Source organism: Pristis pectinata, chromosome 10 (assembly GCF_009764475.1).
Source record: "Pristis pectinata isolate sPriPec2 chromosome 10, sPriPec2.1.pri, whole genome shotgun sequence".
In the NCBI taxonomy this organism is placed as follows: domain Eukaryota; kingdom Metazoa; phylum Chordata; class Chondrichthyes; order Rhinopristiformes; family Pristidae; genus Pristis; species Pristis pectinata.
Window position 1 is genome coordinate 11,195,524 of NC_067414.1, and position 22,922 is coordinate 11,218,445.

The 22,922-nt window shown below is 40.3% G+C and overlaps 1 protein-coding gene across 4 annotated transcripts in view; it reads left to right on the top strand.

Moving 5' to 3' along the window:
- arid4b (AT-rich interaction domain 4B) overlaps positions 1–22,922 on the top strand; it is a 123,739-nt gene that overhangs the window by 34,985 nt on the left and 65,832 nt on the right. For 3 of the 4 annotated variants that reach the window (XR_007957025.1, XM_052025003.1, XM_052025005.1), the window contains exons 4-9: positions 4,423–4,488; positions 10,449–10,539; positions 14,316–14,395; positions 14,485–14,576; positions 19,040–19,093; positions 21,426–21,564. Coding sequence is in view for 3 of the 4 variants with exons in the window: in XM_052025003.1 (XP_051880963.1) it covers positions 4,423–4,488; positions 10,449–10,539; positions 14,316–14,395; positions 14,485–14,576; positions 19,040–19,093; positions 21,426–21,564 (522 nt within the window). In the remaining variant the exon portion in view is untranslated. The remainder of the gene's footprint in view (positions 1–4,422; positions 4,489–10,448; positions 10,540–14,315; positions 14,396–14,484; positions 14,577–19,039; positions 19,094–21,425; positions 21,565–22,922) is intronic. The other variant, XM_052025004.1, reaches the window with a different exon arrangement.

Consider the following 22,922-nt stretch of genomic DNA (forward strand, 5'->3'; position numbering starts at 1 on the left):
ATCAAGACAGAGAAGTTTTTTCTCTCAGTGGGTTATAAGTCTTTGGAGCTCCTTTCCATAGTGAGTTATTGGGGAAGGGATCTTGGGTATATTTAAGCCTGTTAGATTTCTAATCAGTAAGGGAATCAAGGATTATTGGGAAAGGGCAGGAAAGTGGACTTGAAGAATGTTGGACCAGCCATGATCCTATTGAATGGCAAAGCAGGCTCAAGTGCTGGATGGCTTACTTCTGTTATTCTTGTGGTGTTATTTATGGTCTTCTGTATGCAAGATGCCAGCCAAAAAGATTGTCAGAAGTATAGTTTGAAACCTTTCCTTGCCATGTTGTTAATCTTGTTTGCTTATCTTGTTTCTTCATTGGTAGTTTCATTATCAGGAATGGTTGGCTGGCATCTTTACTGCTTTTTATATATACATATTAGTCTTTCTGGCATTCTAATTTGTTTTTAACACAGCAAAGGAATGTATTCCTTCCAGTGTTCCTTTAAACAAAATACAATCCTGTTAGCCAGAGTTGTAATTTAAGATTGATCTTGATAAATGAAAATTCAGCAGCAAAATTTGCTTTTGCTTGGACTCTGATTCTCTTTCTGCCATGTGTGCACTCATCTATTAAAGGCTTGTCTGTGTACATATTGTGTGTGCCTATTAATTTTGATCACAAGAAATTAAACAGTCTTCCTTGCAGTCTGCTCTTTGTGGTAAAGTGGTAGAAGGTACTAGGGAGCTGATTGCATTCTGGGGTTAAGTGAAATCATAGACAGTGTGATGTGTTATGACCTTGAAACATGCTGTTTTCAAGAAGGGTCTATGTTCGCTTTGCCAATGCCTTTGTGCTTCCCAGTTGTATATGTTGTGGCTGGCAGTAATGAATGGCAAAGCTCCAACTATTGAGTCACACAACTGGAACTATGTGTCACTGCAGTTTGCAATATTATGGTCTGTTCATAATTGTAGTGGCTAAGGCTACATTGCATTGCAGGATTATTATGTGGTAGCTGTCCCGCCTTTGGTCTTTCCACCTGATACTTGCGCAGCTTTGCTGAATTTCCAGACTTGCCGATACAGCAGTGCAGTGGTAGTATAAGGCAATGCAGAAAGCTAGGAAGGAGACTGAAAACAGTTTGGTGAGTGGACCTTGGGGGTGGGGGGGGGGGGGGGGGGGGGGGGGGGCGGGGAAAGGAATTAAGTAATGTATGCCTTTAAAATGCCTCTGCAGAATCCTTAATCCTCTTGCCAATGCAAATCTTTATGTGCTGCGTAAAGGAACAATGAGTGAAGTGATGATTTAGCATGGAGGGAGCTATACAGATAAAGAAGCCTACAGCCTCATTTTTAGCACATGATGAGTCAGCATATTTCAACTGCACAGTAACTATAAGACTCCGTAATTATCTGAAACCCAGGTTAGGGAGAGGATAAATAAGCCAGGGTTCATCCTGTTGATTGCTGCAATGTGAAGATATGAGCTGGAATAAGACATTTAACCCTTTATCTATTCCACCATTCAGTGAGGTCATGGCTTATATTTGCCTTAACTCCATCTTTGCCCTATTTCCCTTGATACCTTTGATTAACAAAATCCATCCATTTGCAATTTAAAATTAATTATTGACTGAGCATCAGCTGTAATTTGTGGAACAGTTACAGACTTCTGCTTTTAAAAGAGTTTCCTAACTTCACTCTTGAAAGACCTGGTCGTTGTTTTTAAACCACAGTTACTGTGTGAGACCTGCTAATTGGTAGAAGTTGTTTCTCTCTGCCAAATCCATTACTTCCCCTTAATATTTTCAATACTTTTTATTTCAAGTCACTTTATGTGTGCAGACTTTGAATGGGAAACTGGACTGAATGTAGCTGTGGTGTGCAGAACAGTCAATAGGTTACCACAGAACTGCTGATTGTTATTGTGAACCCAAGTAATCTTTGCCTTCAAGAACAAGGGATCATTTAAGGGAGACAAAGAGAAACCTTTAATGGCTAAGCTATCTTCTTTTGGAACTTCATTCTTATAAGGGGCTGTTCAAAGGAATGTCAAAGTCAAGTTTATTGTCATATGCACATGTACGCACAGGTGCAATGAAAAACTTACTTGTGGCAGCATTGTAGGCACATCATCATATAAGCAGCATCCATAAGGTCAGAGCTTGACCTGGCTGTTATGGGTATGTAAATTAGAGTCAACTCTGATGTTTGGTCTTCTAGTGGCTGAGAAGTCACTTATAGTGATATAAACCATATCCACTAGTTGTGATAGCTAGCAGTAATTGAGCATAAAATGATACACTGGATTTAATTTAATTTACTCACGGATTAGTATGCTGCTGGAAATGCTGGCGTGTATTGTACATTTCCTAAATGTCCCAGAACTGAGAAGGAACTTTGGGTCTGGAATCACACATTGGCCAAACCAGTTATGGATTTCCTTCCCGGAAAGGTATTAGTGACCTGAAGGATATTTTACAAGAATCCTGTCGTTTCATGGTTTCCATAACTGAGACCGGTTGTTTTAATTCCATATTATTTATGTATGTATTCAAGTCACAGTACACATAATAACCTTCAGCCTCTGACAGAAGCTTTGGGGAAACATCTTGGAGTCGCATTTGATCATTGGCAAGGCATTGGACTAGCTAGGCACTTAAAGTTAAATGATAAGTTTAGTTCCTGAAGTCAAATGTAAAAGAACTGATTACTTGAATTTAAATTCTTCAATTGTCGTGGTGGATTTTCAACTTGTGCTTCTGGATCAATGATCCTGAATTCTGGCTGCTAGCCCTGTAACTTAACCACAATGTTATTGCACTCTATAAGAAATACAGGAAAGGGAGGCATGCGAAAGCAAAGCCAGTATAGGAATAAGAGGCTGAACGTAGAGAAAAATCAAGATTTTTTTATCACATGGTCCAAAGTTCCTTTAATACTACTATTTGTTTGTATGTTCCAAACACAAAAGCTGTACAACTTGAGCCATACCAGCTGAAACCTTTGGACCATTTGTTGCTGGGTTCCAATCAAACACATTTTCACCTTCAACACCATGTTCATCACTCAGGATGCTTTGGAAGAGTTGTGCTGTATGTGTGGGGGAACAGACCTGCTCATGGATAGACAAGGGACAAAAGTCCTTGGCACATTCATGTTCAAGTTGATCCATGTTTGGGTCCCTTTCCAAGTTTTGAACTTCTAATGTGATTTAAAAATCACGCAAAGCAACGTGGAACTAACAAGCTTTCATTAGTATATTGCAGTATGAAGTACATGGGTATGTTAAAATAGGATTTTAATGAGTTAGTTATGACATGTTGGTCCCATATTTGCAGATGTTTTTAGTATACATATTAATGAATTGCCATTTCTGGTGCAAAGCTAGACCTACTGGGAGTGCAGATCAAAGTGCACCTAAAATGATTTCCGTACATTAAGGATATTACGTATTGCAGATAATGTAGTTTAAACACTGAAGTTCCTAATGTGCTATCTCGATATGGAGTTCTGTAGTGAGAGTCCCTTTCACTAACTTTATTCACATCCAATATTTGGTATGGGCATTCCTGGCAAATCTGGCAGCTAATCGATAAGATAAAATGAGATCTCTTTATTAGTCACATGTACATCGAAACACACAGTGAAATGCATCTTTTGCGTAGAGTGTTCTGGGGGCCAGCCTGCAAGTGTCGCCATGCTTCCGGCGCCAACATAGCATGCCCACAACTTCCTAACCCATACGTCTTTGGAATGTGGGAGGAAACCGGAGCACCCAGAGGAAACCCACGCAGACATGGGGAGAACATACAAACTCCTTGCAGACAGCGGCCGGAATTGAACCCAGGTTGCTGGCGCTGTAATAGCATTACGCTAACCACTACACTACCGTGCCTGCCTAATGCCTATTGCTAGTTGCTCTTGAGAAGATGGTGGTGAGCTGGTGAATCTCTATGATCTATTTGTGGAGGTACTGCTGTAGTGTTGTTAGGATGGGAGTTCCATGATTTTACCTTCACAGTGTTGAAGAAGTCATTGTTGCAGATATGGATAGCATTGTGTGTTAGAGTTGGCAAACTTGAACTGGTGATATTCCAATGCATCTGCTGCCCACTTTCCTCCAAAACTCTACGACATGATTAGATCAAAGTGACTGATCTACATAACTATGAAATTAGATTTCTTCAAAAAAGAAATAGGAAAATGTTCTTTGAAATTGCTTTCTTGAAGAAGCCTGCAACCTGCAAGGGTGCAATGCCCAACTACAATATATGATAATGGCTGTTATTTCTTGTAAATGATATAGAACATAATCAAGTAGCAGTTTGAATTTATTTCATAAAAATCTTTAATTATGAGAGTAGGTGTATGTAAATGGTCAACACTTTCATTTTCACACTTGTGTTTACTATCATTTGATGATTTTATTTCTTGAAGGTAACTTTCAAACATGATTCATCGACTGTGGAAGTACAGGATGATCATATCAAGGGGCCACTTAAGGTATGAAGTCACATTCTTATACATTCTCTTGATGATTGAGGGAAATAAATCCTAGTGTCTATGATATCAGTTTGGAATATCTGTACATTGTTCTGTTGAATGGATTTCATTTGTGCTGAAATGGTGCTTTTTGTTATATCGCACCTATCGAAAGTTTCGATGTTCCCCTGTTCACAGGTGAAGGTTGCTGCATACTTCTGAAACTATTTTTCAAGTGATGCATATTTTGTTTCAGTGACTGTTCTGACATTGGACTACATTAATGTACTGCTTTAAATTAGGATACTGTAAAGATATTAATTTTAGTTCTTAAAAATTCACACAGCAGGAAATATTCCACAGAGTGCAGAGATTTTATTATGGTGATGGGGAGTGGGAGGAGAAAGACATTCTTATTAATGAGGGCAGGAATTATTATCAGTGATCAAATTGACACTTGAGGTGTTAGGTGAGTTAGAAGTTGACGTAGGTCACCACAGAGTCATAGAGCAATACAGCACGGATACAAGCCCTTCGGCCCAACGAGTCCATGCCGACTACATTGTCTACCTAGCTAGTCCCAATGAGGGATGAATGGGATTTCTTCCATGTTTGGCTAGGAGCAGCAGTAGGTGGGACGCATTTTGATAGTCTGATTGAAGATACTGGGAGCTGGCCTTGATAGCATTTGCACATTGAAGTCAAGATACAGCAAGGATATGTGAACCTTTTATGGGTGGGTTTAACTGATACCATAGAGGTGTAAATTGGTCATCAGAGAGGAGTTCATTTTGAGGACAAATAGGATTTGTAATTTGGTCCAGGTTGTCGTAATGACTGAGGGAGAGGGTGGGATGAGGTGACAGGAGTGGAGGTGATGGAATATGAAGTTACTGCAGACTACCTGAAGAAAATGACAGTTAATCTGTAACTAGATGTCGACCAAGTTTTCCAACTCACTGAGAGCTGTTGAAACTGTTATCTTCAAGGGGCAGCATGTTCATTAAAAAAAGAGACCGGGGTGGATCTTAAGAAGACTTTGGAGGTAATGGAATCTATCCTGGTGGATACAAGGTTTTTTGAGATAGAGTAGCTTTTGGGTAGGTAGGTATACTCCCACTGAGCTAGGTATTTGGGGAAGGCTGGAGGAGAATGATTGAGCCGTTGTCTCAAGAACTACAAAGAGGGTTACCAGAGTTGGTCATTGAGGATTCCATTTGCGACTTTAATTAAAGGTTGTTTTATGTAAAGCAAAGCTAATTGGACTAAATTACTGAGCAGCATGGTAATGGAGAGGGATCTGGCAGAAAACATTCCTTCCAAGAACTTTGGAGAGGAAGATACCCTCCCATTCCCACTACATCCTGTAAAGAACATCTTCACTGGAATGTGCAAATTCTTTCAAGGCTATTTCCCAGTTTCTTCAATCAGAAAATCCAAATGTATCCTAACTCTGCTACCCACAGTCAAGCCTGGAAGAAATCCCATTCACTCACCATTGGGTGATCGGGTGTTGCACTACATCAGAGGTACTATTTAAATGCGCTGATTTAGATTGCTTCTCCAGATGACAGTGGCTTATTTTATGATGCGTGATTACAAATTGCTCAAATGGTTTGTTTCAAAATGATTTAAACATTAAAAATCTAAATGATTCTGGATGGAAAACAGTTGCTATAATCAAACGGACAATTAATCATGACCTTGCTAGTGACACCCACATATCATGATAAAAGATTTTAAAAATTCAGTATTAAAGAGAGAAAGACAAATGTGACATTATTTATGATATGAATCAAACAAGATTAAAGTCTATAGTGCCTGATGCTGCAGATTGAACTTGGTGTGTAATAGATGGGAAATGTGTTTTTGGAGGTTATGATTTCAGTTTTTGTACCATGACTACTGTCATTCGTATACTAATTATCATTCATAAAGCTTTGATTTACCCTTCCAACAGAGTAACCCATTTCTGATTCCACTGAATATATTTCTGTCACCCAGATTTACTGCTCTGAAATGTGTAATATTAATCTTAATACTTGGCATTTTGCTGATTTGAATTAATAAATCAAATCCCAATGCTTTGTGTGTAGAGGATCACTGACGCCGTGTGTAGTTCCCTTCTGTTTCCTTTACCACACTCTGAACATCCTTTTCTTATAATGATGTTGTCCATAGGTCTACTGATACTAATTGACCTGAAATACCTCAACAGGGGCTATTACATAGAAACAAAAATTTTTTGGCTGGTCATCCAGCCATATAAATCATTCCAGGTGCTAACCCTATCCTCTTCTGAAACATGGGATATTCCATTCAAGTCCAATCCTGCCCTCACTTGATGTGCAGGGTATTTCACCCTCCCTTCTGATACAACAGGTGTTCTAGACAACTCCGATCCTATCCTTCCTTGATGTTATGGTTTGTTCTCATTTTCCCAATGTAGAACGTTGAAGTCAACTGTGTCTCTGTGATTCCTATGAGATCAGCTGACTCCACAGAGGCTAGTGGTCTCACCAGAGACCTTCCTAGTGCAGGTGGCTGAGCTGAATAGCAGCACAAACATGGAGGTAATGAGGAAAAGCTGTGAAATCAAATATGCTATCTCCTTTTCATGTGAACTTACTTAGAGGTTGTTGGTTAATATTTTTGTAGCTTCTGATACAGCAAATTATTCCTTTCACTGTGACTAACTTGCAGTTCAGTTTGATATAATGATTCTTAAATATCCTGTTTACTTCCAGATGTTTGCCTGTTAGAGCCTTTAAATGTTGTCACCAGAAGCACTGAAAGAAATCAGATCCAATTAATAAATACTGCTTCCTCTGTGGTGATAATGGGGTAGGGTTGATATTCAACTTGCACAGAAGTGATGGCATTGCCATCTGATTGTGTACACTTATTTATGGAGATCACTTGAATCTGTTCTTCCCCCTTGGAGTGGGAACTCTTCAGCACTCCTCTTTCACCGTTCTTGCTTGAGTGCAGACATAATTGTCTTGTCCTTGTTTCATCTTTCTGGAAAGATGAAACGAGGACAAGACACACGGTGAAGTCTGTTCTTGTCCTTGTTTCGTCTTTCCAAAAAGAGATATTGCACTGTCCTGAGGAAGGGAAGCCTCGCTGTTTCTTATTTCAACTACTTCTCGCTGTGCTTTCATTTTTTTCTCCTCTATCCAGTTCCCATTAGTTTAGGACTGAAGCATTGTGAATTTTAAGAATTCTTTATCCTGAGAGCTCTGGTTACTTTGTCATTAAGTATATTCAAGATCAATATTGAAATATTTTTGGGTAAGAGGTATGGAAGTCGAAGCCTGAAAAATGGAACAGCTCCAAGGGCAAATAGGTGTATTCCCACTCCTTTTTCTTATGCTGAGCATTCAAACTCTTTATTTTCAGCCTTTGTGGGAGAGTGGCTCCTTTTCAGAATGGGGTTACTTTAGTGTGGAATAACAGTGCTGGTTAAACCCTAGTTGATATTGACTGATTAGGATTAGTTACCTGCTATTTCAGTATCCTGTAACTTTGCCAAGATAATCAACAAAGACCAATTGACTGTATAGCAATGCATCGATTACCCAATCTGGGCTTTATGCTGATTTACAAACCTTTTGATTGAATGAGGACAAATATTGGGTTGCATAATGCAGAAGCTATTTTTGAATCCTCAACCTCTGCAAACAGACATCCCCTGTATTGACTAAAGCTTTGTCTTTGTAGGCGAGCTTTAATTCCTTGTACAAGACATGTCTCGTTTGTGGGGAAAAAAGTATTCGGTATTGAAGCTGCTTTCTTTCTTTTTCAATCTTTTTATTAGTTTTCAAATTAATACAGATTAATATATAACACCAATGTTTGTACATGTAATACAAAGAGATCAGGAGAACAATCATGGTATAGATAATCATAGAGAACAATAAAATATAAAAAAACTGTAGATCCAACGATCTCTTAGTAAATGAATATAATATAAAAGAAAGGAAAGAAAAAGATTTATTATATAAATAAAAAAGAGAAAAAAAACCTCAAATCAATAAGAAAAATTATAAACAATATATCAAACCAAACTAAGCTAAACAGAAAAATTTCAAAAAAAAGATTTGACTAAAATTTCTCAGTAGAAACAGAGCAATATTATGTTGTCAACTCTGTTCCTCTAAGTTGGAAAGTTATTGAAAGGGGATCTATATCATGTGAAAATATTGAATAAATGGACTCCAAATATCTTCAAATTTAAGCGAAGGATCAACAGTACCACTCCTAATTTTTTCCAAGTTTAAACATGATATAGTTTGAGAGAACCATTGAAAAGCAGTAGGGGGTATTGGATCCTTCCATTTAAGTAAAATGGATCGTTTGGCCATTAATGTAACAAAGGCAATCATAAGAAGCTGCTAAATTGTTTATATCAAACAACTCCCACTCCCTCATCCCCAGCACCCATCCCCTGCCCCTTCCAATCCAGCAAACCACAACGTTCTGAATTGGATGCTGAGGAGGCAAAAGCAGAAACTGGTGGGGTGAAATTTATTGATGAATTCCTCCCTCCATGCCTCTGAGTGGAAACACCAATGCTTTTCTGATTGACCACTTTTTTCTACCCTCTGTAAACTGAAGCCTTTTCACAACTCCGTGGACCATACACTGACTTGCATCAAGTTTTTTGCATCCCTTCACTGTCCAAATTAAAATGCAAAATTTTCAAACTTGTTCAAATATATTCATGGCTTTGCCCTGTCCAGCTCCATAACATCTCCAGTTCTACAACCCTTTAAGCACTTACTGCATCCTTGATTTCCTTGGCATCCTTATTTGGCAGCCATGCCTTTATCTGTCTGAACCCCAAGCTATAGAATTCCTTTCCTAATATCTTCAGCTCTTCAGTTCACCCTCTTATAATATGCTGCTTAAAACCCACCTCTTTGACGAAGCTTTTGGTTCTCGGACCAAATATTTCCCAGTGTTGACCAGAATTAAATAACCTCCTGTGAACTTCTTTGGAGAATCTTTGTTTCTGGCTACAATTAGTGAAGTTAATATTCCCAGCTAGAGAAGTTGTGTTTTGGCAGTTACCAAATAAATTGAGCTTCATGACTACACTGATGTAAGTGATTCAGATTGATTTTGCACAAATTATTTTCCCTAATTATGCTCAGTTCCCTGCATTACCCTGGAGAAATTGCCCTGCTTTTATTGGGAGAAATTGCTGTGATTTCTGTTTCCTCTGCTCCTGAAATAGTCTCTGCTTTCCTGAGTAAATTGACTTTGAAGTGCTTGTACATTTAACAATGAACCCAGACAAATACTTGTTCTGTCTCTAGCTCATTGGTTGATGCAGTTGTCAGCACAGTTTTATTTTGCTTTATCTATAAGCTTGATCAGCAGGAAAAGACTAGCTAGTCCACCAACACACACAAAAGCTAGTCCACCAAGCCTGTCACACATCGCCTGTAGACACTTCAATACCACTCCATCTCAGCTAAAAGAAAACTCTGCTTGCTCTCTGGTGTGCAAAACCAGTCCAATTAATCATGTGGACCCAGTATTATCTGTAAAGACACCTAACTTCTTTGTGATGTCATCACTGCCATTCAGGAATGCTCCCCACCCCCCCCCCCCCACCAGCTCCATTTTGAAGTAGAGAGTCAGCACCCACAACACCAACCAAAGAGCATTCCAGAGATTTGTTACTTTCTGGGGAAAAGAGTATGTTAAAGCTGCTGTATTAATGAAGTTGTTGTATGTGATGCTGCCTGATGTTCCATTTAGTGAGGTACAGCTGTTAGAGAAAGGAGTTCCAAGCTGCCCTGAGAGTGGGCTACTTTTTTTCTGTGTACTTGCCCAGTTCTCAAAAGGCAAGATACACTCCCATCCAGCAGCTTTCTCTGTAACCCTCGAGTAAAGCTTTTGAATAATTGCAGCTGATGGATGATACTTCTCCTTTATGCGTTACTGATTGGTTGTGACTTGCACTGCAGGTAGGAGCAGTTGTCGAAGTCAAGAACCCTGATGGAACTTGCCAAGAAGCAGTCATCAATAAGCTGACTGATGCAAGCTGGTACACCGTAGGTAAGGAAACAGTAATTCTAAAATATGCCACCGTTATATCTTATCAGTAGCATATGGTAAAAAGGGAAAAATAAAACATTACAGATCAAGTATCAATGGTGGGAAAATTATCAGAGACCATTAGCAGGTTCAGAGTGAATTTCTACTTGGAAGAACTTTGGGTAATAAGGAAGAGCAGGGATTTATTTTACTTGATTTGATTTCTTCGATAGTCATTACCAGTAAATGGGTTTATTAGCAAAATATGAAGCCTGTGTAGACAAGGTGGTTAAGAAGGGGGAAATGTGAGGTATTGGTTGGTGTAAACGTAGTGAGAAAAGAAGTGTTAAGAATTTTGGTGCGTTTTACAGTAGATAGTTGCCAGGCCTGGATGAAGTGCATTGCAGACTGCTGAGAAGAATGAGGTAGGTTCTGAACATTGGAGCCGGAGAGGGTCAGAAAACAGGGGACTGCTGAAGACTGTTTTAAAATGGAGGAAGGGATAGCCCAAGTAATTACATGCCAGTCAACCTAACCTTATAAGAAAACATTGTGATAGTCCTTAAGAAAGACGAGGATTAAGCAAGAATATTTATCATGGGTTTGAATTGGGAAGGTCATATTTAACTGGTGGTTGAATGTTTTGGGAAGGTACAAAGGAGGGGCAAGAAGGGTAGTGCATTAGATGCAGTTTACGTAAAATTTAACAAGTTACGAATCTGGTAGGTTATAGCCAAAATTGGCTTAGTGGCAGGATACAAAGGCAGTGGTTGATGAGTAATTTTTATGACTGGAAGGCTGTTTCCAGTTAGGTTTTTTAGGACCAAGTGCAAGGCCTCTTTTTATGGCAATGATTCAGATGTGGGAGGTGTGATGACGAAATTTACAGATGATGCCAAAGTTGACCGTCTTACCACAGAGTGAAAGTAGGGTTACAGTGAGTAGCTATCTTTGGACTGGAGGGGGGAAGGGAGGTACATTCTGGTGTTTCTCAGGACTTGTTAGCAGGACCATTGCTATGTGCAGGCCTTGAGTTCAAAATTCGCAAATGATGTACCTAACTAGGAAATGAAGTAAACAGTGAGGACGATATTTGTAAATTTCAAAGGGACAGACCGACAGAATTAAATGGACACATGGTAGATGAAATTTAACACAGAAAAATATGCAGTATTGGATTTTTGGTGAAAGAATGAAGAAGGACATTAAAAAAACTACATTATATTATTTTTAAAGTGAGTTCAAGAACAGGAAAAACCACAAATATTTAAAGATGCAGTAAAATTCCAATAATTAGGCACGCTGGGAACTTGGTGGGTGCTGTACCAGCAGATTTTCCAGACCATTGGATGTTACTTCTATTAATATCCCAAAGCAGCTTTAATTCACATTTTTTTATGATGTTTAACAGCAGTATAATAAATTTTTCAGTGTATCAGGGGAGTCTAAAGAGAGAGTGGGGAAACAAAGCCCGGTGAGTATCAAGGGAGTGTGGGAACTAGGGCACACTCTTAAAAGGAGGGCAGAAAGCATGGCCCCTCTGGGTTTAAAAGGACCGCAGGAAATGGGGTCCTGGTGAGTCTTAAATGAGTGCTGGAATCCTAAAGTCACCAGGCCACCTCTTCCCATGCTCCTTTTAAACTCACGAGGCCCTGTTACTGGGCTCATCATAAACTCACTGGGGCCCCATTCCCGTGCTTCTTGTAAACTCACTGGTGCCCCATTCCCGTGCTCCTTGTAAACTCACCGGGGCCCCATTCCCGTGCTCCTTGTAAACTCACCGGGGCCCCATTCCCGTGCTCCTTGTAAACTCACCGGGGCCCCATTCCCGTGCTCCATTTAAAGTCACTGGGTCCCCATTCCCGTGCTCCATTTAAAGTCACTGGGGCCCCATTCCCGTGCTCCATTTAAACTCATGGTGGTGTAGCGGTTAGCATAACACTATTACAGCGCCAGCAACCTAGGTTCAATTCCGGTCACTGTCTGTAAGGAGTTTGTACGTTCTCCCCGTGTCTGTGTGGGTTTCCTCTGGGTGCTCCAGTTTCCTCCCATATTCCAAAGACGTACGGGTTAGCAAGTTGTGGGCATGCTATGTTGGCGCCGGAAACGTGGCGACACTTGCAGGCTGCCCCCAGAACACTACGCAAAAGATGCATTTCACTGTGTGTTTCGATGTACATGTGACTAATAAAGATATCTTATCTTACCTCATTCCCGTGCTCCATTTAAACTCACTGGGACCCCATTCCTATGTTCCATTTAAACTCAACGGGGCCCTAAGGAGTGGAGCTTTGGGATTTCTGAACCATCAGATGGTAAATTGTGGTAGCAGGGTACATTAACAAAGCAGTTAATAAAACATATAGGTCTGGAAATTGCAAAACATTTTGTTTTTGCATCATTCAATAAAAATCGATTTATTCTTTCTCCCCCAAAGTTAAATGTAATATCAGCTACATCACTCAGAAATGGGCACCACCCATTGGTCGTTATTGTGGCTGTACAAGGTAAACATGATACCTGCCTGTGTCCTGGAAACCGTCTCTGCCCATGAGGGCTGTTCCCTGGACCACTTCATCTCCTTGATTCACCTACATTCAAGTTGGCTCCTGGACTGGCACCTTCATTGAGAACTGCTTTCCTTTGCCATTATCCAGGCCTATTTAACTTGATTTTCCTTGTGTCCTTTCTCATGCAAATTTAGAAGGAAAACGCAGGTTTGTTATTCCCCTGTTGTCGCTATTTTTTTGGTCTTTGCACTTTATCTCTTAGACCCCACTCTGTTATCAGAATGCCTCGTGTAATGCTTATCCCATTTCAATTGTACTAATTGTATGTTGGCCTATATGAACCTTAGAAACCCATGCTCCTGTTCAGTAGGAAGTATTGAAATTGTATTGAGTTTTATGATTGGGTATTTTCAGCACCTTTATATTAATAAATTCAGAAAAAGGAGCAGAGTAATTAATTTCAGTTAATATTAACTGTAGAGTTGTTGTGCTTATTTTGTTTTGAGTGACCTATAAGTTGCCATTTTGGGTGAGTGTGCACTAGGAAACTAAAGCAGCTGCATGATTCATTTTCCTGGTTCATCATACACCCTTCTTGATATCAAGTTAACTTTCTATACTTGCTAATCTGAGACCAGGATTGGGAAAAGGATGTGGAACTGAAGGTCAAGAAAATAATATCTTGATTTAAGATGGGGTGTAAAAAGTCCAAACCAAGCAATTTCCAGAAATCAAAGTGAAAAGTAGAAAAATAATGTTAATTTTTTTATATAGAAGATTAGTTAGACTACATTTGAGTGCTGTGCAGAGGCACTGAAAAATGCGACATAAAATGATTTATAGAGATGATGCCAGAGTTGAGAATTTGTAGTTAACATGAATGTGGAGATAGAAATTTTTTAAAGCACAGGAGGGGTTAGATAGCGTAGATGTAAAGAAAATATGTCCACCAAATCTCAGGGGTGTAAATATAAGACAAATTAATCCAATGGAGATTTATCCATGGAGTAGTGAGAATGTGGAATTTAATATCAGAAGTGATGCTTGAGGGAAATGGTGTAGATCCATTTCTGAGTAAGCTAGATCTCTGCAGGAGGGCGAGCAGAATAAATTGATAGGATGAGATGTAGTACTTTAGGAGAATGCTTGTGTGGAACATAAACGCAAGCACGGACTAGTTGGGCCAAATGGCCTGTTGCTGTGCAGTGATTTCTATGTATCTCTTGGCAACTGTCTCAAACTTTATAGAGTATATTTACCTGACCAGTGCTCTGTGTCTGGTTGCAGTTTTTGATGATGGTGATGAGAGAACATTGAGACGAACTTCCCTCTGCCTGAAAGGAGAGAGACACTTTGCTGAAAGTGAGGTTAGTGGAGAAAAGGAGCATTACCCGTTGCCTGTCTGATCCTGTGTTTTCTATGGATCTGTTGACTTGTGTTTTGCTTGACGTTTTAGACTCTTGACCAGTTGCCTCTTACTAATCCTGAACATTTTGGCACTCCTGTCATCGGAAAGAAGTCCAACCGAGGAAGAAGGTCCAACCCAGTGTGAGTAATAACTTATAGTGCATAGATTTGGAATATAAGTGTATTAAGATATCCCTCTGTGGCCTTCTGTTTACTTATGCCGGCAAAGACTTGAGGGGCTGAGTGGTGCTGCAACAAAAACTCTGCAAATTATTTACTTGTGACCTGGATGAAAAGTTTACTGCCCCTTTATAGGTGGCCTCCTTCATTTCTTTTTAACTGTTTGATGGAGGTCCCTTGTTCCTCTAAATCACGCTATGAGAAATAACCAAGCCAGTTGTTCCACTGTCTATCCATCCCAGGGCACTGTCCACAGTAACTACAGTATTAGCTATTCTCAGGGCATGTACTAACATAACTTGCAAAGATGTTGCTGGGTAGTTGCATTTTCTTAAATCTTTAATATATTATAAAAAATAAAGAAGCGCACACCAACTTTTTTCCCCACTATAAATTCTAGCACTTGTAATGTCAACTACCTACATAAATCTATGATGTTGTAATTGCACAGTTTTGTTACTAGAGGCACTGCAGTTTTGTCGGGGGTGGGAGGGTGTTGTGCAGCATAACAAGTTGACAAAGACATGTTCCTTTACATAATTTCCCAATTGTATTTATACTGAAGAGTTACATTTGTGGTCAGGATATGAGGCTTAAAATATTAATGGGTCCTGATCCAATTATCTTCCCACCCTCTGACCTTCCTTTAAATCTCCTTTACTACAAGCCAAGGGTTGGATTTGGATCCCCCACATGCTACATATTGTGAGGTCAAATACCAAACACATAAGTTTAATTTGTATTCAGAATTCACCCTGACCATACACTGAAACTGTACAGTGATGGATGAATCAAAATGGGCAGACTGATTGCATTTAGCTATAGCAACACCAAATGCAGCATAAATTGTATGCTAGCATTCTAGTGAGATCTGTCAGTAGTAGAAATGGAGCATGTTATTAATAGACAGTTATTGATTGGACACAAAATGCCCAGATGTTTAGCAAAACTATTTATTTGCCCCACATTGATGGCATGACCCAACACTCCCGGTTGAAAAATCTCGTCCTCTTGTCCAAATTCCATCATGGCCTCACCTCTCCCTTTCCTTGTAATCTTGTCCATCTTGAGATAACTATACTCCTACAATTCTAGTGCCTTGACCATCCCTGATTTTGATTGCTTTGTCATTGACAATCATGGCTTCAGCTGCCTGGACTCTAGTCAAAGTGGAGTTTATTGTCATATGCACAAGTACATGTATGAACAGGCACAATGAAAAATTTACTCGCAGCAGCATCACAGGCACATAGCATTAGAGATACAACGTTCACAAGAAAAATGTAAATTAGACATAAATTATACAAGAGAGAGCACAATTAGAACAAAAAAAGTCCATTGTAATGCAAAGTGGTCATAGTGTCAGTATACTGAGGTAGCGATTAGGGCTGTGCAGGTCAGTTCCAGAACTGGTTGTTTGAAGGGAAGTCGCTGTTCTTGAACATGGCGGTGTGGGACATCAGGCTTCTCTATCTCCTGCCTGATGGTAGCTGTGAGAAGATGGCATGGCCCGGATGGTCAGGATCTTTGATTGTATGTTCTGGAATTACATACACGATCCTCTTTCTCCTCTGAGATTCTTCTTAAGATCTACCAGGCTTTTGGTTACTGGTTCTAATTCTCCTTTAAATGGTTTGAGTCAAGTTCTGTCTGATGAGACTCCTGTGAAGTGGCTTGACATACGTATTACATTTAAGGTGCTATAGCAATGACAGTTGTTGTTCACCCATCTTCGAAGAGTCACAACCACTGTGGTCTGGGTTGATACCTCTTTCACTTCAAATGAGTATCTCACAGTTGTGAGAAAGATAAGTCTTAATTTTATTTGCCCAAGTTGGACTTTGATCCCAGAAGTGGGGATGGTATAGCATTTTCAGCACACTATCCCCAGTCCACCCTGGTTTTTTTCCCCATCTATTGAGAGTTATGTGAAAATCCATGAGTACCAGCATCCTGTTGTTGTGCCTCATCACTTCTGTTAGGCAGAGTTACGGAAACAAGGTGGATAGATGGAATTAAAATACAGATTGGTGGAGTAGATTGTAAGGTCTGAACGGTGTCCTCATGTTCTGATCTTCTTTGGTTGTCATTTAGTCTTTGGAATCTCCTCCTTTATGCACTGAACAAAAATATTCCGAGATTTCTGGCCTCCTGATCAATTAACATATTTTGAAATGTTGAGGTCCCTGAATTATTTTCACTACTTTGTCCTTAAACATAGGAGAGCAACAGAACTAAAGATTTGCCCTCGTGACACCCATCAGTAGTATTGGGTGTCAAGCATAATATGTGTTATCTATTGTCATACTTGAGAGCTTTTATTCCACATTTAAATTGCAATGAATTTGAATAATGTATTATTAGCTATTCATTACAGTTAATTCCTCGCACAAGACCTTGTAGTCAGTCGTCTTTAATGCCCACTTGCTCTCTTTGTATCTTGCTTAATTTAATCGTGGAACTGAAATGCACTCCAGGTCTTCCTTTTTTTTGTAATGTGGGTCCATTCTGTACTATGCCTTGCTCAGGTGGAGCAAGCATTACCACCACTTTTGTGAGATGATGGCAGGCAAGGACTTGTGACAGTGGTTGTCATTTCATCTTAGGCCACGTTCCCACCCAGTGGCTCACTGCCTCCCAGCATTACTGCTTGCCAGTTTGTGAACAAGACACTCTGGCTTCTGTTTTTTCTTCTTCTTGGCATTAAAACTTGGAGTTAAGTATAGTCTAACATATAAATACCAAAACCAAATTGAGTTGAAGCATCTCCGGTCTCTCTTTTAATCTGAGATAGGATACTCCTATCCGATTTAACCATCCTGTTGCAGAGGCCTAATGGTTAGATTGATTTAGGCACAACCTTAATAATAGGGGAAAACTTCTTCATGCCTTCACACAGAGGATGGTAGAACATGGGACCACCTGCTTGCATAAAGCTGTTGAAGCTGATGGTTAATTGAAAATTTCAAAACTGAGATGAGTAGACTTTTGTTAGGCAGAGTTATGGAAACAAGGTGGATAGATGGAGTTAAAATACAGATTGGTGGAGTAGATTGTAAGGTCTGAATGGTGTCCTCATGTTCTGATCTTCTTTGGTTGTCATTTAGTCTTCGGAATCTCCTCCTTTATGCACTGAACAAAAATGCTCAGAGATTTCTGCTTTCACTGCTTTGCACCGTCATTTGCTTCTTACATTTGATGATGCTGTGTACAGGCAGATTGCGTTAACACAAACTCACCAACCATGTGCAGTGCAGATCATATTTATAAACGGATGTAAAGAGCTCAGACTTTCCTGTGTAAGAATTTCTCAGTTCTCAGTTCCCTTATGTTTTTCAGTAATGATGCTGTTACAGTTCCATGTAAATGGCCCTCATGGAGCTGATTATCCTTTAGATGCAATGTTGTCTCCTATCTGGTTTAAGAGGGTGGATCCAGGAATACTTGCTATAAGTAAGACTGTTCTTGTTTGGGAGAAGAGCTATTTTATTTTTTAACTGTATACTGTAGTGTTTTTCTTTGAAATTTACACTGGGCTAACCTTAAAACAAAAGGATATAACAAGGTCAGTTTTACAGATACACTAGACAGAATTTGGAAAGTGAATGGAAGTGGTTATCAGGACAGTCAGTATCTGTGGAGAAAGCAGTTAAGTGATCATTTCAGATGTGCCTCTTGGCATGTGAAGAATTAAGTATTTTTTGTTCTTCTATTTCTATTTGCTTTCTCCCACTTCCATGTGATTAATTCCCTTTTATTTCTGTGACTTCTTCTTTGCATGGTTTGTACTAATATCACTCCGGCTTTTTAAACCATTTGTGGTGTACATGTGCATGTTTTCCCCTCTGCTCCGCCCCTTGTTTGGGCCTTGCTGTTCATTTAGATCATCTTTCAGTTCTGAAGAAGGGTCCACACTTGAAGTGCTGACTTAGCTGTTCTATATATAACCTCTGAGTGCTGGCAACACTTTCTGTTTCTGTCTTAGTGTTCCATATTATGAGCATAACTGGAAAAGGGTGTAAATCCGATATGAGATTGCAGGATTTTTGTGATATCTCCACCTGATTACATTTTACAGTAAAATATGAGTTTGATCTGTGATTATAACATTACTTAATCTGTTGTTAAAAATGGTCATTTTCAGCATAATTATCTTCCAATCAATTCAGTTCGGATGAAATTGAAGACCGAGTATTGAGCCCTTGATTCCAGAAAGTGCTTTCCATTTCTCCCAGTTTAATTTGATAAATAGATACAGAACAATGCTATTCTGTTCAAAATGCAAGGCTTTGGGATTATGTGGAATAGGATTCCTGAACAAAGTCCCAAAGTCATTGTCTGACACATGAGAATGACCTCTGTCATTTGGGAATGATTTGTGTGTAATCCAATTCTGAAAGAACGATCTTTGCCATTGAATGCAGATATAAAGCTGAAAGTAGCAGTTCAAAGTGTGACCATCCCCTCCAATTAAAAAGGTAAACAAAAATTTAATCTTCAAACTAGTGCACCATTCTCTACTGCATTGGGATATTCTCAGTAAAGACATAGCTGTGTTGTCGTTTTATTCCTGGGTGCGGTTTGTAAACCTTAAAATGTCATTGGATAAAAAACTCTTTGGAATGTGTTTTAAAAAGTCAAATTCCTAAGCTGAATTGCAGCATGGTCAAAACATTGTGGTTGTGCTATGCCTAAAGAAATCATTAGCATGTTTTGAGGGGCTTATTTTGGCAGAGTTGTTGCTCAATTTCATTTTTAAGCAATTAAAATGAAATATAAATTGCATGTATCAAACTTCACTTTTGAAATCAGAGATGGAATTTTGGGCTGACAGCATAGAATCAGCAGCCTGCTTTGTTTCTTAAAATCTGAGTTGTGCTAATGCTATTGACACTGGTGCCCTCCTTAGCTCCACCCCCATAGAGTGCTGATGTATAGCGCTCTTGGTCCTGGAATCCAAACACTTGCAGGTACGTACCCTGCCTGTGCTTTAAAAACGAGGTCTATTCGGGATGCACGATGCTGTGCCTGAGACCCAGTGCAAACCTCTGCTGGGGCTCAAATAGTAATGAAATGGTGCCGAGTTTGGTATGGAGTGAATGTGCAGGGGCTGCCTAAGAGGGAGGTGCTGTACCCTAGCCAGCACTGAATACTGAATGGCTGCACTGCTCACCCCAGCCCTCACAGGCAGCCATTGGTAACTTACTCCACACTGAGCCAAGTGATGAAGAGATCACTTTTAACCGTTTCATTGCTGTGGGAGCACCAGTAGATGGCTCAGCACTTAATCAAGGTCGTGGCACCGTTGGGGGCATGAGCTGCAGCTGCTCAATGCATTGAGCACCACTGGCAATGTCCAAATCCTACTGTCTTTCTCAACGTGTCCTCTTGGATGTGATGGAAGCTGTTGTCCACCTTTTGTTTGACTACACAGCTCGACCTACTCCAGATGTTCTCTGTGGTAACAAGTTCAGCAGCCAGTGACCGCCACAGAGAAATGTTACCAGAGAGAAACATCTGTGATGGGGAGAGCAGTGCAGCCAGACAAGAAAGGGCAGGAGGTGATGGAGAAACCATAGGATCCATTTGTGAATACGTGGAGCATCTGCTACCAGTCCCCAGCAACGCCCACACGGGGCACATCCCTGCGCCACACATCTCAGTGCTGAATGGGTGCACTGCTCGCCCCAGCCCTCACAGGCAGCCATTGGTAACTCACTTCACACTGAGCCAAGTGATGGTGAGATCACTTTTAACTGCTTCATTGCTGTGGGAGTACCAGCAGATGGCTCAGCACTTAATCAAGGTCGTGACGCAGCAGTGAATGGGGAGTACAAGTGTTCAAGTCAGGTTTCCAGTGCTGTCAGTGATGCACCTTTTTATGTATAACGCTACCATAACCTCTTTCGGTGCTGATTTCACTAGCGCTCACTTTCCTGTGTGCTAAGTTAGGCACCAGTGTACAAATTCTCAGTTGTTCTTTAACTGTTCCCATTGCATATTCAATGAAGGCAGTCAATATGTTTTCCAATCATTTTTAGTGACCTTAAGGACATTGAACTGAGCAAGATGGCTGCTGCTTCCCACCATTACATGGAATCTTTACCTGATTAACTGTGTTTCCCCCATCCAAAAGTGACTTTACAAAATCCCCTTCTCACTCTCACTAATCCCCAGCTCTCAGACTAGGTGCATGCCCTTTTTTGGATGCAAGTCATATGAGTTCAGAGCTGCCTTCATCCCACCACTTAGCCAGTAAATTATTCAATATTTTTTGTTTGTTTTCATTCTTTATGAAAAAGAAACTCGTTGCAGCTCGTCCCTGAGTAATGAACAGGTTATATTTTTACAGATGTCCATAAGTTGATTTTGTCCATAAGTCAGAAAATGCACAAAGATCACTCGATGTGCTAATCACACCTCCACAATGTTATAATGAATGGCATCAAAAGCACACAAGACTGTGCTAAGAAAGAGAGAGGAAACCAGTTCTGCCATTCATAGAAGCAAACATATGTTGGAGTTTTGAATTTAATATTATTATGAGAGCTCATTTGTATTTGGGGTGCCCGTAAATCCATTGTGTTTGTAGCCTGGGAAATGGCCTATATTTAACTAGTGTCATAATGTAATTTCTGTGATTGTCTAAAGTGTAAACATCCACGCACGTTATCTTCATATCTACTCTATCTACTTTTTGGTAGTGCTTGGAATTGCTATGTGATTTTTATCTTCTTCGCATGTCTTGAGACTGTCGGATGTTCTGCATGTGTACGGAATAATCTCATTTATGGTGCGGTTTCATTGTAGCCCTGATGAAGAAGATTCATCTTCATCCAGTGATGAAGATGACGAAGACAGACGATTAAGTGATGAATTAATTGGCAAAATTGTCTGTGTAGAGTGTACTAATGGAGACAAAAGGAAGACATCCCGATACCCAGCTCTGGTGAGCAATTTTTTAAAAAAACTTGGATATAAAATTTTAAGGATAATTGACTAAAAGTCAGAATTTGTCCATTTTTGGTGTTTAAAATGGGCACTAGCTTGTATTTTGCTTTAGTGCCCAGTGGGTGTTACCAGAAAATCACTGAATTGGAACATTGTTGTTTTTAGAAATCGTTGTGTTTTTTTCCCATTTCAAAGTATTAGAACTTGTCTTGCTTGTACACTGACAGCAGCTGCTACCTTGGCTCACAGCTGCCATCTCATTTGTGCACTGCCCACTGGGAAGTGTGTTAGCACTGCTAAAGTGATTTCTTCACGGCAGGCTACCATGGTAACGGGAAAACAGGGTTGATGGAGAGTGGTAAATGGAAAGAGATGGAGTGAGGGGGAGGGTTTAAACAGTGCAGTTTAATGGGGACCGTTCATGCAATGGATCCATCCAGTCAGACCCCTTGCTATGATTGGGCTGTTCCACAGCAATCTTTCTTTATGTCAAAAATATACTTTATTTGTCATGCTATATATAGAAAATGCAATCAGTCCATCTCTTTACATTCATTGTCCAATCATATAAGATAAGATTTCTTTATTAGTCACATGTACATTGAAACACACAGTAGTGTAGTGGTTAGCGTAACGCTTTACAGCACCAGTGACTCGGGTTCAATTCCGGCCGCTGTCTGTAAGGAGTTTCTACGTTCTCCCCGTGTCTGTGTGGGTTTCCTTCGGGTGCTCCGGTTTCCTCCCACATTCCAAAGACGTATGGGTTAGGAAGTTGTGGGCATGCTATGTTGGCGCCGGAAGTGTGGCGACACTTGCGGGCTACCCCCAGAACACTCTACGCAAAAGATGCATTTCACTGTGTGTTTCGATAAACATGTGACTAATAAAGATATTTTATCTAACTGCATCTGGGGGCAGCCTGCAAGTGTTGCCAAGCTTCTGGCACCAACATAGCATGCCCACAACTTCCTAACCTGTACGTCTTTGGAATATGGGAGGAAACTGGAGCACACAGAGGAAACCCATGCAGTCACGGGGAAAACGTACAAACTCCTTACAGACAGAGGCCGGAATTGAGCCCGGGCCGCTGGCGCTGTAATAGTGTTACGCTAACTGCTACGTCAATGCCTCTCATGTTTCCTCTATACAAAAAACACCCATGAAGTGTTTGAGAGGCTGTTACACAGGACCCAGCCCTTCAGTGTCAGGTGGCAGCAGGGCCCTTGGCTGTGGTCCTTCCCAACAAAGCCTTTGAGGTGGCTGCACCGAGCTTCAGTGCGTCCCTCAGCACGTACTCCTGCACCCTGGAGTATGCCAATCTGCAACATTCACATAGGGCCATCTCCTCACACTGGG